Here is a 15938-nt window from a genome sequence, read left to right as displayed (position 1 = left end):
TTGTGAATTTCTTGATATAAAGTACAGCTTGACAATAAAGAGTAGAAATTAAAGTGGAACTAAAAAATTTCCATACAAAATTGTTGCCACATTTTACGTCAAAAATGTGACAGTTAGGAAAAAAACTAGCGCCCTCGTCCTTTGTTATCTCTTTTATGTCAAGCTGTACTTTATATCAAGCAATTCCCGCAGAAGCGAAGCCCCGGGACGCGGCTAGTGATAATACAATAGGCTAGTTGACAAATTTTTGCTTCGATGACTACACGAAGGACCTTATATCATTAGAAACACCCGTGAAAAAATTACTGTAATAATTAATGACAATGCGTTCATAGATATGACAAAAATAAAATCACACATTTTAGGAGTCGTCCAAATGACACGAACAAGTGACGTCACAACGTGCTAACATGTTCCCTAAGACAGCTATATTCGACAGCTACATCCATTTAGATCCAGCTGCATTGTTACAGTCAATTTGTGTATATAAATACAAATTATCATAATGATCCTGAATACATCTATTTAAATTAAAATTATTCATACTTTTTACAGTTTTTAAAATCAAAATCAAAATCAAAATCAAATCATTCAGAAATTAGGCCTTCACAGGCACTTTTTCACGTCATATTCTAAATTAAATGATGTTTACCAAAGCTACAAACTACTAGCATTTCGGAAAGACCACTGCTGAGAAGAAATGCCGAAAGAAACTCATTCAAACAGTGTTGGTCCCTATTATGCCAGAAGGGCTTACTATTTTTTAAATATAAATATATTTTTTTCTGACCTTGTCAACCTACTCAATTATTATAACGTACCTGACGACGTGCGGATGTTTCCCGAGCGCCGCGTGCGCATACACCTCCGTCAGCGCCGCGCGCTCCGCCGCCGACCCCGCCACCGGCCGCAGCGACCTGCGCACATTACCGAGTATGGACAAATCACACAGATTGAGCTGGCCCCTAAATTAAGTTCGACACTTGTGTTATGGGATACTAACTCAACGATACTATATTGTATAACAAATATATATGTATTTCTTATAAAATATCTTGGTCTTTCAATCAGAAAAAGATCATTTTCCATCATGACCCGACCGGGGATCGGACCTGGGACCTCTCGGTTCAGAGGCAAGCACTTTACCACTGCGCCACCGAGGTCGTCGAAGTAAGTTCGACACTTGTGAGTTACTAACTCAACGACAATACTTGTCCTAACTAATATTATAAATACGAAATTAAGTTTGTTGCCTCTTCACACTCTATGTACTCGACCAATCTTCTTGAAATTTTACACTCTTGTAGATTGAAGAATGGTGTAGGAAATAGTGACCTTTCGTCACGAAAAACAAACTACTCCCGTCGGAAATCACGAAAGCAAAAACTAATTACATAATTTGTTCGTTTCACCAAGAACATTCATTTTCTTCTTCAAAGTCGTATTCCTCATGGCTGAGGATCGCCGGTTGTGGTCATTACTTAAAACGAAACACACACACACAACGACTTTCTTGGCACTATTAATGGAGTGGTTTGCCATCGCCCTCTCTGTTTCACACACAAGTTAATAATCAACCAGTGTGCAGGTTTCCTCACGATGTTTTCTTTCACCGGAAGCAAGTGATGGTCCATGAAAACTACTATACATGAGTCAGATTGGTGTACAAACTTATGTGGCACGAGTAGGATAAGAAAAATTCATCAAAAATCATGAAATATCACCAAGAGGTAGAGAAGTGCAAGATATCACATGTATTTATGTTTGAAAATGTAAATTTTCGAAACTTAGAGAACACAGCTGAGGGAAATATTGATACAAAGAATATAAAACTCACCTCTTGATAGCGTAAATGCACCCGTCTAATTTGTTGACACACTTGGTGACTCTGCCGAACGAACCCCTGCCGATAACACCCAGCTCCACAAACTCTATGTTGTACCGGGATATGTTTGATTCCTGCCAACAAATAATCATTATTTATTTAGTGAACACTTAAACTGTTTGAAGATTCCATTGTTCTATTATACCATACTAGCTGCGCCGCGGGGTTTCGCTCCCGTGGGATATAAAATAATAAAATAAAATAGTCGTTTATTCCAGTAATCTTGGTTACAATATAAGGCTAAGACTTCGCAGTGAGTTATCTAATGATAGTCGTGATGGAAATAACCTGCTGCCACTTCCTTAAAAGTTTTACATAAAGACTACAATTGTACTTAATTTGGGCCTAGCTCAATCTGTGTGATTTGTCCTAATGTATTTATTAATTTATATTTATTTAATTGTGAATGTTAAGTAAAAGAAATAAACAAAAAGGAACCAAGGTTACGGTAGGAATTAATGTGAGACCATATTTTTGGGTGTGTAAGTTGAGGTAAATAGTATAGTGGTATGTGTAAATAATAATTAATATATATACTCAGTACTTGAAGTTATAACTTTATGTGGGTTTAGGTAATAAGTTTTCAATTTCATCATAAGTGTGTCCAAGTATTGTAACAAAAATTTTTTGCATTTATATAATTGCATAGGATAAATTTCAAGAAGCATATTTCGATATAAAATACTCTATGTGTTATTCCAGGTTATTTTCGATAAAACTCTATAATTTGTTCTGTGAAGATTGTTTACATGTATAGGATTCGTAAGAAAAAAATGGAGTGTATGTATATACTAGCGGCCCGCCCCGGCTTCACTCGTATAAGCTATAATAAATTGTACACCTTCCTCAGGAATTGCGGTATCTATTAAAAAAAACCCGCGTCAAAATCCTTTGCGTAGTTTTAAAGATCTAAACATACATAGGGACAGACATAACATATATGATAATATACGTTATCATTATGGGGTGCCATCTTCGAATTGAAGTATGGAGGTCAGCATAAGGAAACCCTCGCGGCTTTGGGCCGTGATTTGCAGTTGGTTGTATCAAGTCCGGTCCAATACTTTATGTCGTCGAACCACATTCGTCGAGGGCGGCCAGGAGGTCTTTTGCCAGGGATTTTGCTTTCAAGAACCAGTCTTAAACTGGGGTCCCCTTTGTATGTGGCCAAAGAAATCAACTTTCCTCTTCAGAATGAAGATATATAATATGATAATAACGTAATTGTTACCCTGAGTCTCTTCGCCGGCTGCTCGGGTGTGGCGTCCCACGTTGGCGTTTTAGACAACGCTCGCTTTTTTTTGTTCAGCGCTTGACCTGCAAAGGTAATGCTTGATTAGAACAGTACATATATCTTATTCGAGGGTAAGGTAGGTAAAAATTAAAGATGACAAGGTCAGAAAATTGTAAAAAATATTTATGCTCCAAATAATATATATATATATATATAAGATAATTGTGATCTTCCTAAAGACTACTTGGGTACATCAAAACAAGCAACTTTTATTCCACGACTTTTCGTGATACGTACGTTTCTTTTTTTTTTCATATAAAAGAAAATACAATCTAATTTGCGATTCTACACATGTTAACTCCATGTAATAGCCGAGCAACACGAGACAGTATAGTAGCGTTATGTAGCGGAATCGGGCATAGAGGTAACGTTTTATAGAAACCACGTTAAAACTAAAACACGAAAAATTGTTGTATATTTGTGTCTAAATGTAATAATACATTTAGACAAAAGTCGTAGAACAAAAGATGTTAGTCTCTATGTACCTTATGCGCCTTTGGAAGGTTATGTGTTAGATACCAGTGACCCTGCATATGTCGCTTCATTCGCACCTGCGACGGCCTAAATTCACGTTCCGTCCTAAGAAAAATTTTGTTTTCAAGATTTCATTTTATGACTGCCCTATAGTCACAGCACGACTTTCTATGCGGCTGCGGAGGCAACCGTCATAACGCTCAGATGTGAGAGAGAAAGTGTAATTGACTTACCATCAGGTGTGAAAGGGTTTATGTTAGCCTGCGGCCTCCTCAAGACCCTGGAGTCATCATCATCAGGCGGCAGACTGCCGAGAGCGCTGTCGTCATCGGCTGACGGTGGGTGTAGGTGGTGACTCGAGCCAGACGGCATGCCTGAAGACACACAATAATCAATACTCAATATTTTTATTGCATACCATAAAGTTGATGTGTTATAAAAATCACATATTTATGTTGGTATAGGGTAGGTCTTGGGTGTTTATCTATATATGTATTTGTTATAAAATATAGTATCGTTGTGTTAGTATCTCATAACACACAAGTCTCGAACTTACTTTGGGGCTAGCTCAATCTGTGTGATTTGTCCTGATATATTTACTTTATTTATTTATTTAAGGACCCCGGCGGGCACAGCAACACGCATAGATAAGAGGAGGTCGCACTCAAAACAAACGTAAATTGCGGACTCAATTCAATTTAAATTCATAGATCAATCAGTTCAAATGAATACTATTTAGGTATATTAATACTATATAAAATATCTGTTTAATGTATGTATATACTTACATAGTTAACCTAATTATAATTAAAGTATAAGTTTTACACAATAAATAAATATGTTTTTTACAAAAAAATAATTTTCGACACAAGCGTTTATCGTTGTCAGAGAGATCTATTGCATTCAATGTGTGACTTCATGTCCGTGCAGTGAATATATCTGCATCTGTAACTATTTTTTTTTTAATAGATATAGGCACTAACGTACGGAGAAGGACTTAGTGTGCCTTTCAACTCTGAATAATAACAGTTGTTCGGGTAAATTTATATATAAAGGGCAATTATGGTAAGCCCTTCTGGCATGATAGGGACCAACACTGTTTAAAGGTGAATTTCACAAGCTAGATTAGTGTTTATGAAATTGTACCATACACAGTAATCAATTTAATTATCCTATTTTATATATATAAGTAAAGTAATGGTACAATGTTAATTTTTTAAACGTTTAATTTAAAAAAAATGATTTAAGTAATCATTTTTTAAAAAAAATGATCACTTAAGTAATGATTACTTAAGTAATCATTTTTTTTAAAACAATTTTCAAAAAAAATGTTACCCACTAATGAAACGCTACACGCCGCGTTCAAACGCTTGTGAAATTCACCCTTAAATGAGTTCTTTTCGGCGTTTCTTCTCAGCAGTGGTCGTTCCGAAAACAGTGGTATTGGCCTTATATAGTAGTGAGAATGATGCTTACCCGTCGGCGCGTTGAGTTTTGGCGGGAAGAGTCTCGACCTTGGCGGGTGGTGGGAGGGGGTGGAACATTTCTCCAACAACGTCTTCGGGGTGTGAGGACTGTCTGATAACCTGTGATAAGAAAATGAGTGATTAATCATTTATCTATATGTTGTTATATATGTTGCTTAATTTTGGAATGGGCAACAAATCCTATCCTTCCTACTATTATAAATGCGAAAGTTTGTGAAGATTTATGTGTGTGTGTGTGTATTTGTTACTCTTTCACGCAAAATCTACTGAACGGATTGTTATGAAATTTGGTACACGGGTAGAATATAACCTGAAAACACATAATTATCCCAGAACTCCCACGGGAGCGACGCCGCGGGGCGAAGCTTAATTTTGGAATGGACTTTGGCTGTTATATACCTCCTGGTTCATACAAAGAAACAAGTTTAAAATAAAATAATAATGCGTGTTAAAATAAAAACTTGAAAAAATCGTGTCTAAAACTGTTTATGACATAAAATCCTTTGAACAAACTGTTTAATATACAATTATCATTTGATACACATCTAACAATATGGAAATATATCAAAAATATGTTCCGCCTATCAAAAAATATTTTATGGAAAAGAGTGGGATCAAAATCGCTTCCTTGAGGGGTACCAAACAATGGCGTAAACGCACGCACACAATGGCATACAATACGCACACATGTGTACACACCTGAGGATTTCTTGAAAAAAAAAAGACACCTTGTACTCTATCGGTGTGTTCTGGCAAGTTTGGGGATGGTTATAATGTCTAGAGAATTTTTTTAAGGTCAATTGATATAGTGTGTAGAAAAAAGTGATTTTATTTATGACTAGGTGTTCGTCGCGAACTTAAGACTTCGAGAACACAATAAATTTTCGAGGAGTTTTTACAAAATTATGAATATTTCAAAAACGACTTAACCGATTTTGACGTCCTTGAACTTAAAAATTCTATTGACGTATCCTACATACCTATAAAATTTCATCAAAATCAGACTAACGGTTCGAAAGTTATCGCGTTACAAACAAACAAACAAACAAACAAACAAACAAACAAACAAACAAACAAACAAACAAACAAACATACAAAAAATTTATTTTTGCCCCAAGTTGACTTGAAGACAACAATTACTCATTAATATATTATTTTTTTATACCATTTTATCAGCTTTTATGGATTTAAAAGAAGTTGCCACAAAATGATGGATCGGATAATTTCGGTGTAAAAAGTAGTTAATTATTTTCTATGTAAAGGTAAATGCCATTTGTGACCAAGAATTTAATATCGTAAATTCAATTCTTAGTCACAGTTTACGATTTTAATCACTGCAGCACACAGAATAAATCGTAATATTTGTTGGGTGGTACCTATTAATGTTTACGATAGTGCCTATATCGTGTGTGATCGTGACACTCCTTTTTCGACAGGGGTTAAATAATAGATATTGTAATTCAATATCATGACAACATCTGTTGCTAGTTTTTTACAAGATTAATTCGCATTGTAAAAATCCTGTCAACTTCACTCACGAAAACTTAAAATAAAAAAAAATAAAAGAAAAACATCGTTCGAAAATACGCCTAATAATTCCAAAAATAAGGTTAATTTTTCTCAGAACGTGACTCAATAATTCCTAAATCCATAACATGAGCATTTTGTTATATGTAAAAATGCATCTTGTCATGAAGATATAAAGGTCACAATCCCGTGTATGGGAGCTAAAGGTGCGTTCAGGTGATGCATACTTTTTGTAGGCGTATTTTTTTTAAGATCAGCTGCTCTGCATCTGTGTTATTGTTAAGATAACTGTACTTTAACAGAATTTGTAACCGAAATGTCTTTGATTGTATTTTTTTGGTATAAAAGTGAATTTTACAAGGATAAGATTTTCTGGTTTATTATTTTTAGAATGTGCGACAATAAAGTTAAATAAAACTTCATAAACATTTTGTATGTCTGTCTGTAGCATATTTTAAATACTAACCTAGTTGTTCACCGCGAACTTACACCTCGTGAACACAATACATTTTTGATGAATTTATTTTATTTACACAATTGTGAATATTTCAAAAATGACTAAACCGTTTTTGATGCCCCACAAACTTAAAAATTCTATTGACAGATCCTACATAGCTTTTAAATTTCATCAAAATAGGACCAATGGTTCGAAAGTTATCGCGTTACAAACATACAAAAAATGTATTTTTGCCCCAATTAAAGATTATTCAGAAAGAAGAATTTCACAGGCACTATTACAATTGAAATTAAAAATTACATAAAAACAAAAATACTACATATTAATTTAATAAATAAATTTATTTTTTGTTTTGGTGAAAAGAAATGCTGAAAGAAACTGTCTATCTATTTCTATTCTACCTCTATATTTTATAATTTCACCAAGTCCAGGATAACATGTATGATAATGTTTCTCATCATGTACCTACTACTCACACCACTGTACACACTGTTTGACAGTTTAGTTCCTTAATTGAGACTACATGCCACTAGATGGCGGTAAGTAGTCGTAAAAGTCGTCATGTCAGATGCCTTTAGGCGACTAGAATATAATCTGACACCAGTGTTAGCAATAACACACTTGATATGATGATGAGTGTGTTTGACCTGAATCTAGCCTGATGGGAAACAGAGCTAACTCAATATAATGCCTAATCACTCTTGCTTGCTTTGAAGACATAGGTATATATATACCTACAATATATATATTAGGTATATAAATGCCGAAACTTTGGCAAATTCAACAGCTCTCTTACTTATGACGTTTTGTATGAATGCAAATTTAAATCACTATAATTTTACAACACAAGCTTTGTGCTTAGTTTGAGCGTTGAAGTGTCCATTTATCTGTTTGTCTAGGCATTTGGCAAAAAAAATCTAGCATTTTTAAGTATACAAACATTTTAAATATATTTACAAGGAAACAAAAAACAAGTAGAATGTCAACACATTTATGTCACATTATAAAAATCACTGTTCACAAAACCTGTTTGGCCACATACCCAAACAAGTCAACCAATCGCCAAATGACAGATATCATTCATAAATAAATAGATATAACAATTTGTGGAGTCTGAAACTGTTCTCCGACAATTGCTTCGTCTACGAACGCTTACAGTCCACAGAATATTTCGACATCGGGCGTTTGACAGAACCCTTCATCTACGAACGATTCGCCAACAGTATAGAGGAGGCACTCCAATTTGTGACAAGTTAATACATGTTTTTGGCTGTAGAATCATGTTCATGATATAGTTTTTCTTGCTGATTACAGCCATCCACATACATATATGTAACAAAATATAAAATTGTTTCTTTTAAGATGAATGGTTATACAGTAAAAAACACATCTCTTCGTTATACTATGTATAGTTAATCCAAATTATTTTAAACAAATTTAGGTATTTATTTATTGTCACTTTCTCAAACATAATCATTGTTATATGTATAGTTAATCCAAATTAAATTATTATTAATAAGTTATTTATTTATAGTCATTTCCTGTAATAACATGCTTAACCCTGCTACAATAATAATTATGTAATAAAGATTATGTAATAATAATAATTATTCAAAATTAAAAATTTCTTTATTTCAGATACCAGAATTATTGTTACATAATTCTTATTATTGTGTTAAGCATTGTTGCCATATATTTATATTTTTATTGATCTTTGGTGATCTGTTATGACACGGGGAAAATGATGACAAAATAATTTGTTTGAAATAATATTGACAGACAAATTTATATACCCCAGCCATTTTCGGCCATGGTGATTGATCATACTCTTATTTATTGTACAAGTAAACCTTCGCTGTAAATGTCCTATTGCAGTAACAACATGCCAGGGCACCAACATAATTATTCATAAAGACAAAAATAATTTTTATGTCTTTGTAATGAATAAACTCATTTTCACACACAGAAATAAGCAAAACATTCAGCAGTGACATTAGGCTACTATTTAAATTATGGTTTAACCAAGCAAAACAAGGCTAGTATTATTTAGTATACATATAGAGGCAGGTGGTATAACTTTCATTCTTTAGTGCAAGTAGGTACTCTAAGTACCCAATTTTTTTGGGTTAGGGTTCAATTTCCATCACATAATACTATTAAACTACCAATTATCTTACACTACATACCATCATATAGTGAAAATCAATGAAAATGTTCTAATCATTACATATTAAAAAAAGAAGTCCCCCCCCCCCCCGTCACATTTTTCTGTATGAATGTGAAAAATTCGAAAAATTACTGGACATATTTTTGTACTGTTTCCACCAATAGATAGTGTAATTCCTGGGGAAGGTGTAATTTATTATGGTTTTACCTGAGCAAATTTGGGACCTGCCGCTAGTTAGGAATAAAAGCTCTTAACAATTGCAATAGATGTGTACTTTACACTAGATATGATATACACACTCACACTTTGAATAGTAACAAAAATACAAATAAGCAAATTACAACAAGCTATTTACAACATGAGATATGGATCTTTGAACACTCTTGGACGTAATAGAACTAGTTTTGGGCACTTGATGTAGACAATTATATCAAATAGTATTAGAGGTATTATTAATAAACAGAAATGAATGGGTTATTGGATATGAATACTAGAAAATTATATATATTATATGTACCATGTACAAAATCCTCCGTATTCGTGAAGAAATCAAAACAATCGTGAAATTAGGAATTGTTTTTAAGTTTTTGTTTGTATACATAATTTGGGTATTGATATCAAAATAGGGCAAAAATTGTGAATTCAAATCAAAGAAAATAACATACTTTTACTAAGTTTTCGATATAATATGCGATACATGAAACATACAAACTTACCTTAGACCTCTGACCCTCTTATAAGGAGGACTCATAGACGCCGGCGCAGGAGAAGCATTTCGTAAGCCATCATCGTCATCCAAACTGCTAAAATCCAGCTTTCTAGGCACTATAGAGGCTGGTATAGGGCTCAAATTGTCCGAAAAGATGTTGAATGATTCGGACATATCACAAGATGTTTCGACCGACAATTCCGAAGAATTATGTCTACTGTTGAATCCGTTTTTCATTCTGTACCACTCACTCATCTTTATAAACACATTAGATACACTTAATAACAACTAATTCACACTGTTTAACAATAATTTTGACCAAACAAAGCGTACTTTCACTATTCTCTATAATTCAACGTTATGGCGGATGACGCATAGCACCTGTTTGAGTGGATAGCCAATCACAATGCCGTATTTGACCGGTGAGATGAATTCTCAAATATCATTGGTCAGTGATTTTTTTTTAATGGTGAAAGTGTTATCGACGTTCCTATTGGTTGAAATTTGAAATGCATTCAAGTTATGATAAAATTTATAAATGCGTTATAAAATTATAAAATATGTGGCCGGGCGGCACTTTTAAAAATAACCTAATATAATAATTGAAGTCCACAGATATGAGAACATTATGTAATGACTAGTAAAAATCATGGAATTAGTAGACAGGAACCATTGCGAGACATGAAACGGGAGAATGGGGGAAGCCTGTAATATGTAGTCCCGTAGCGATAGGGACGGTATATATTACATTGTTCTTATATCTGTGGGCAGAACATGTTGTGAGAAATGATTCGAGACACATGCTGGAAACGAGAGAAAGAGATAGTGGAAACAATAAATGGAACCAGTCAAATAATATCAAATCAAATAATAAGTCCTGCGGAATACGGTATAAACAATGGCTGAAATATGTTAATTCTTTATTTGTAAGGGTAATGCAAGAAGCCGCTGGCAAAGCTACGTTGGATTTAACATCTACGTTACTGTCTCTAACCAACCATACATCTAAGCCTTAAAGCAATTAAAAAATAAATGACATTAACCTGACACTGACTTTACACTGACTGATCTAGAGCTATGAACTAGTTACTAGTTAGGCTACGATTTTGGTTGGTAATGTTTTTGAAAGAAATAACAAAAAAAATATATTATAAATATAATGTTTTATTAATGTAATGAAACTATCTAAATTTCTAACATTCCTCTGATATCGCAGAATACCTGTCATGGCTTCTACAATATTTTTGCTGACTTTGTTTCTCATACCTTGCCTAGCAGACAAGAAAAACGATGGAAATCAAATAGTATTTCACTACAATGACTCGTAAGTTATTTAAGTGTCTAACTAATTCGAACTTTTATTGAATTTTCAATTGTTTCAATATTACCTTCCTATCCATACTCAATGTTGACATAAAAAGCAACTGAACAACGAAGTTAATCTTATAAGTTATGATTCATAAGTACAATTATTTTATCTGTAGTAGGTAATTATCCTGTTACCCTCAATATAGTCTGTAGATAATTTTTTACAGTATCGTCTTTGTACTACATTATTATAATGAATGCCAATATTTTTTTAATGTAAGCATCTATTCGAATTTATTTTTTATTTTTTTATTAGCTGTTTGAGTCCCACTGCTGGGCAAAAGCCTCCCCTAACTTCCTTCACACATTCAAATTAATTCAATCATTCAAATATATTAATCAAATCAAAAAACTAAGTCAATAATATTTCTATTGAGAAACTAGATCATTAAATTAATCTTATTTTTCTCTGAGGCTTAATAAATAAGCTATATATACTTAATTTAATGTAGCAATTTATGGTGTTGTTATAATGGATTATGTTTGACAGTGGGTTAACTATATTTGTTCCAAATTTCATCATAATCAACAGTTTAGCGGTAAAAGCTTGACAAAAAGACACACTTTCGTGTTTATAATTATTGTGTTGTTGTTATGGAAGTGGCATTATTATTCAACTAGCAGCCAGCACACACAATTTGTTAATTTTGTTAATTGTGTGTGGCGATGATAGTTAAATAATAAAAACATACTAATCGACTAAAATATCATGCTATCTATTAAAAAAATCACACTATCAAATCCCTTCATAGTCGTATTCCTCATGGCTGAGGGTCGTGGTTATTACGTGGAACACACACAACAACTTTCTTGGCATTATTAATGGAGTGGTTTGCCATTGCCTTCTCCATTTCACACACAAGTTAATAATAATAATCAACCAGCATGCAGGTTTCCTCACAATGTTTTCCTTCACCGGTTCATCAAATCACTTGCATAGTATTAATGATCTAAGTGTACATAAGGACAGGTACAGGACAGACAGACAGCGGGTAGTGACTATTTATGTATGCAAGTATTTATGTATGGTAGTTTCATCAACCACCATTTCTTGTGAATAATAAATAAATAAATAAATAAATATATTAGGACAAATCACACAGATTGAGCTAGCCCCAAAGTAAGTTCGAGACTTGTGTTATGGGATACTAACTCAACGATACTATATTTTATAAATAGATACATATATAAATAAACATCCAAGACCCGGGCCAATCAGAAAAAGATCATTTTCCATCATGACCCGACCGGGGATCGAACCCGGGACCTCTCGGTTCAGTGGCAAGAACTTTACCACTGCGCCACCGAGGTCGTCAAAAGATCTTAGGAATTGTGCATGTTAGTTAATATTTTTAGCTAGTATGTACACTAAAGAAGGTAGTTTGACAACCTCGGTGGCGCACTGGTAAATTTCTTGCCACTGAACCGTGAGGTCCCGATCCGAGGTGAGGCTTCGATCCCCAGTAAGGACATGATGAAAATGATCTTTTTGTCTTGGATGTTTGTCTAAACTTTATATGTATTTGTTATAAAATATATTATCGTTGAGTTAGTATCCCATAACACAAGTCTCGAACTTACTTTGGGGCTAGCTCAATCCGTGTGATTTGTCCTAATATATTCAGATATATATATATATTACTGCTAAACCTTTCCATTAAAATTGCTAGGAAGTTGCATTTCATATCACACAGTGATCACAACGCCTGCATAATGTTATTATTTTTTTTCTCAGATATGTATTCAGTCAATATTACACAGTATACGTCAACAAGTATACAGAGTATATAATGGAATTTGCTGGTGTGAGTACAATGTATATTTTTAATTAATTTTTTTAAAACTCCCGAGCAAGCAAATGGGCATGCAACTCACCTGATAGTAAGTGGTTCACCGCAGCCTATGGACGGGTGGCCAAGTGTTTGAGACCGTCCACCTGTGATCGAAGTTCGAACCTTATTTGTGCCGCATTAGTTTGTATACCAATCTGAGTAGTTTTCATACACCACCACTTGTTTGCGATGAAAGAAGACATTGTGAGGAAACCTGCGCACTGGTAGCGTGTATGTAAGAGAGAAGCCTATGGACGCCTGTAACATCAGGGGCGTCACGTATGCGTCAATGTCCCTGAATAAATCTTTTCACGCCCTTATTGATGGAAGTTCATGTTGTAGTGTCTATGGAATACCACAGAGCTCATTCCACAGCTTCAGTATGCGCGAGAACTGTGCAATGACCATTAAAGCACTCTCTTCTCATCTGTAAATCCTTATTAGCACTTCTACGTAGGTAATTACATGACATCCAAATATCCACGGTATGATTCTATCCTATATTGTGGACATTGTCCTTCCTTCTAAATATAAATAAAGTAGATGTTGCCCGGGGCTTCGCTCCCGTGGGAATTTTGATATAAAATATAGCCTATAGCAATCTTTGATAATGTTACCTTTATAATAGTGAAAGAATTTTTGAAATCGGTTCGGTAGTTTCGGAGATTATCCGCCTCAAACATACAATCTCACAAATGCTTACCTCTTTATAATAATAGTATAGATAAGTACAGAAACAATATCGGTATGTCTTTGTTTTCAGGACAATATAGAATATGAGACGCCAGCAAGGGTTTCGGTTGCCAGCGATTTTGCCAACCGATCATACCCCCTATTCATAACGGCCAGACAGCAAAAAGGTATGACTTGTTATTGAGTGTGTTATTACTAACACTAGTGTCAGAAGTCGCCCTAAGGCATCTGACATTTATCGGATAATTTTAAATGTTTAACCCCCGACGCAAAAGAGGGGTGTTATAAGTTTAACGTGTCTGTCTGTGTATCTCTCTGTGGCATCGTAGCTCCCAAACGGACGATCCGATTTTCGTATAGTTTTTTTTTTGTGTCATAGATAATTTTATCCCGAGTGTTCTTCGCCATGTTTCATGAAAATCGGTTCAGCCGTTCATAAGTTGTAGCGAAATAAATATTGAAAGTCGGGAGTTTTTTAATTTGTCTAACAAATAAATTTGTTTAGCTTGTATAGCTCAGTATGGGCTGTTGAGTGCTATCCTTTAAAAAAAATATATGACGATTCTTAATAATCATGATCGTTGTTGACGACCTCTGTAGCCTTATAGTCATCACGCCGGTCTACTACACTTGAGGTCCCGGGTTCGATCCCCGGTCAGGTCGACATGGAAAATTATCTTTTTCAGATTAATTAAAGGGTGTATATTTACCATTCATTACATATTATAAAAAGATCCTGTCGCGTGTCTGTATGTCTGTCTATATAAACTCAAAAACTTTTTTGATTTTTGTACGCTTTTCTCGCCAAGGGAAGCCGAGACCGGTCGCTAGCACAATCCATACTAATATTATAGAGAGGAAATATTTGTATTTTTGTTTGTAATGAATAATCTTAACTACTGGACCAATTTGATGAAAATTGCCACAGAGATAGGCGAAACCATCAGGAGTGATATAGGCACTTTTTATTATGGTTTTACCCGAGTGAATCCGGGGCGACCCGCTTGTAAAATATAGTGTTGATAGTATCCCATAACACAAGTCTCGAACTGACTTTGGGGCTAGCTCAATCTGTGTGATTTGTCCATACATATTTATTTTTCCTTCCAGGCGTGTTCTCCTGGCAGCTCCCAATGCTGGTCCAGACCCCGGTCAGCCTGGAACAGTTCACGAACATATCCCGGACACTATGCCCTCACATTAACCAGTTCAGCGAAGACCAGGACAATTGCGGTATGTTATTAAAGACAATCATAGTTTATTGCATATCCGCTAAATGTTGTTGCCAATTTAATGTTGTCAGGGTTCGATAGTGTCACTGTGGGGACATCTTGAACACCATATGTACTTTCGATAGTGCAAGCGGTTTTCGTCTATATTTACTTCCTATCCACTACTGCGATGCGTAGTGGTAGCGCTGCCGCAAGCGCTTAGTTGTTTACGGGAAGGCGTGACGCACGGACGTTGGAGCATCAGTAATATGGTAGCGATGTACAGTTACGTACGAGGATGGGGCACGTAACCTCGCCAGTATTCTACAAATCATTTATCAAAACATTCGATTATATCGATACTATCGACAGATATTTAGTTTCAGCTATCGATAGTGGGCTATCGAGTGGCAACACTGTTTCACTTAATGTCGAAAATGTATAAAGAGTACACGACTGCCTGAAAAAAATATTGCATAAAATAATAACCCTCCTTGCTTGCATAATTATTACTACAATAAAATTCTAATCGTAAATAATATTATAAATGAGACAGTAAGTTTGTTTGTTTGTTACCTCTTCACGCGTTATCTATTCAACCAATCTTCCCGGATAAATTTACACGGCCGAAGTCACGGACAAAGAGCAAGTACAATATATATTGCCCATAATAATAATAATAACAGACAGTACAAAGAAATATAATACTCTATACATATAGACCAATGGCGGGGCTATTGCTAAGTAATCTCTTCCAGACAACCTTCGGGTACTTAGTGAGAGAATGACAGAAGAGTGCAGTGTAAATAAATATAAACACTAGATGGCGCTGTG

At 34.7% G+C, this 15938-nt stretch overlaps 2 protein-coding genes across 2 annotated transcripts in view; one reads left to right on the top strand and one right to left on the bottom strand.

Annotated features, from left to right (window-relative positions):
• Positions 1–10384, bottom strand: part of LOC128681719 (wee1-like protein kinase) — a 29511-nt gene extending 19127 nt beyond the window's left edge. Inside the window, exons 1-6 of the mRNA XM_053765843.1 lie at positions 10008–10384; positions 5130–5239; positions 3887–4027; positions 3117–3202; positions 1838–1959; positions 822–917 (exon numbers count right to left, since the gene is read on the bottom strand). Coding sequence (XP_053621818.1) covers positions 822–917; positions 1838–1959; positions 3117–3202; positions 3887–4027; positions 5130–5239; positions 10008–10255 — 803 coding nt within the window. The 5' untranslated portion in view covers positions 10256–10384. The remainder of the gene's footprint in view (positions 1–821; positions 918–1837; positions 1960–3116; positions 3203–3886; positions 4028–5129; positions 5240–10007) is intronic.
• An 814-nt stretch (positions 10385–11198) lies between these two features.
• Positions 11199–15938, top strand: part of LOC128681762 (SID1 transmembrane family member 1-like) — a 28640-nt gene continuing 23900 nt past the window's right edge. Inside the window, exons 1-4 of the mRNA XM_053765921.1 lie at positions 11199–11324; positions 13104–13173; positions 13964–14060; positions 15004–15126. Coding sequence (XP_053621896.1) covers positions 11227–11324; positions 13104–13173; positions 13964–14060; positions 15004–15126 — 388 coding nt within the window. The 5' untranslated portion in view covers positions 11199–11226. The remainder of the gene's footprint in view (positions 11325–13103; positions 13174–13963; positions 14061–15003; positions 15127–15938) is intronic.

Source organism: Plodia interpunctella, chromosome 28 (genome assembly GCF_027563975.2).
Source record: "Plodia interpunctella isolate USDA-ARS_2022_Savannah chromosome 28, ilPloInte3.2, whole genome shotgun sequence".
NCBI classification, from domain to species: domain Eukaryota; kingdom Metazoa; phylum Arthropoda; class Insecta; order Lepidoptera; family Pyralidae; genus Plodia; species Plodia interpunctella.
This window is presented reverse-complemented; position numbering and strand designations above follow the sequence as displayed.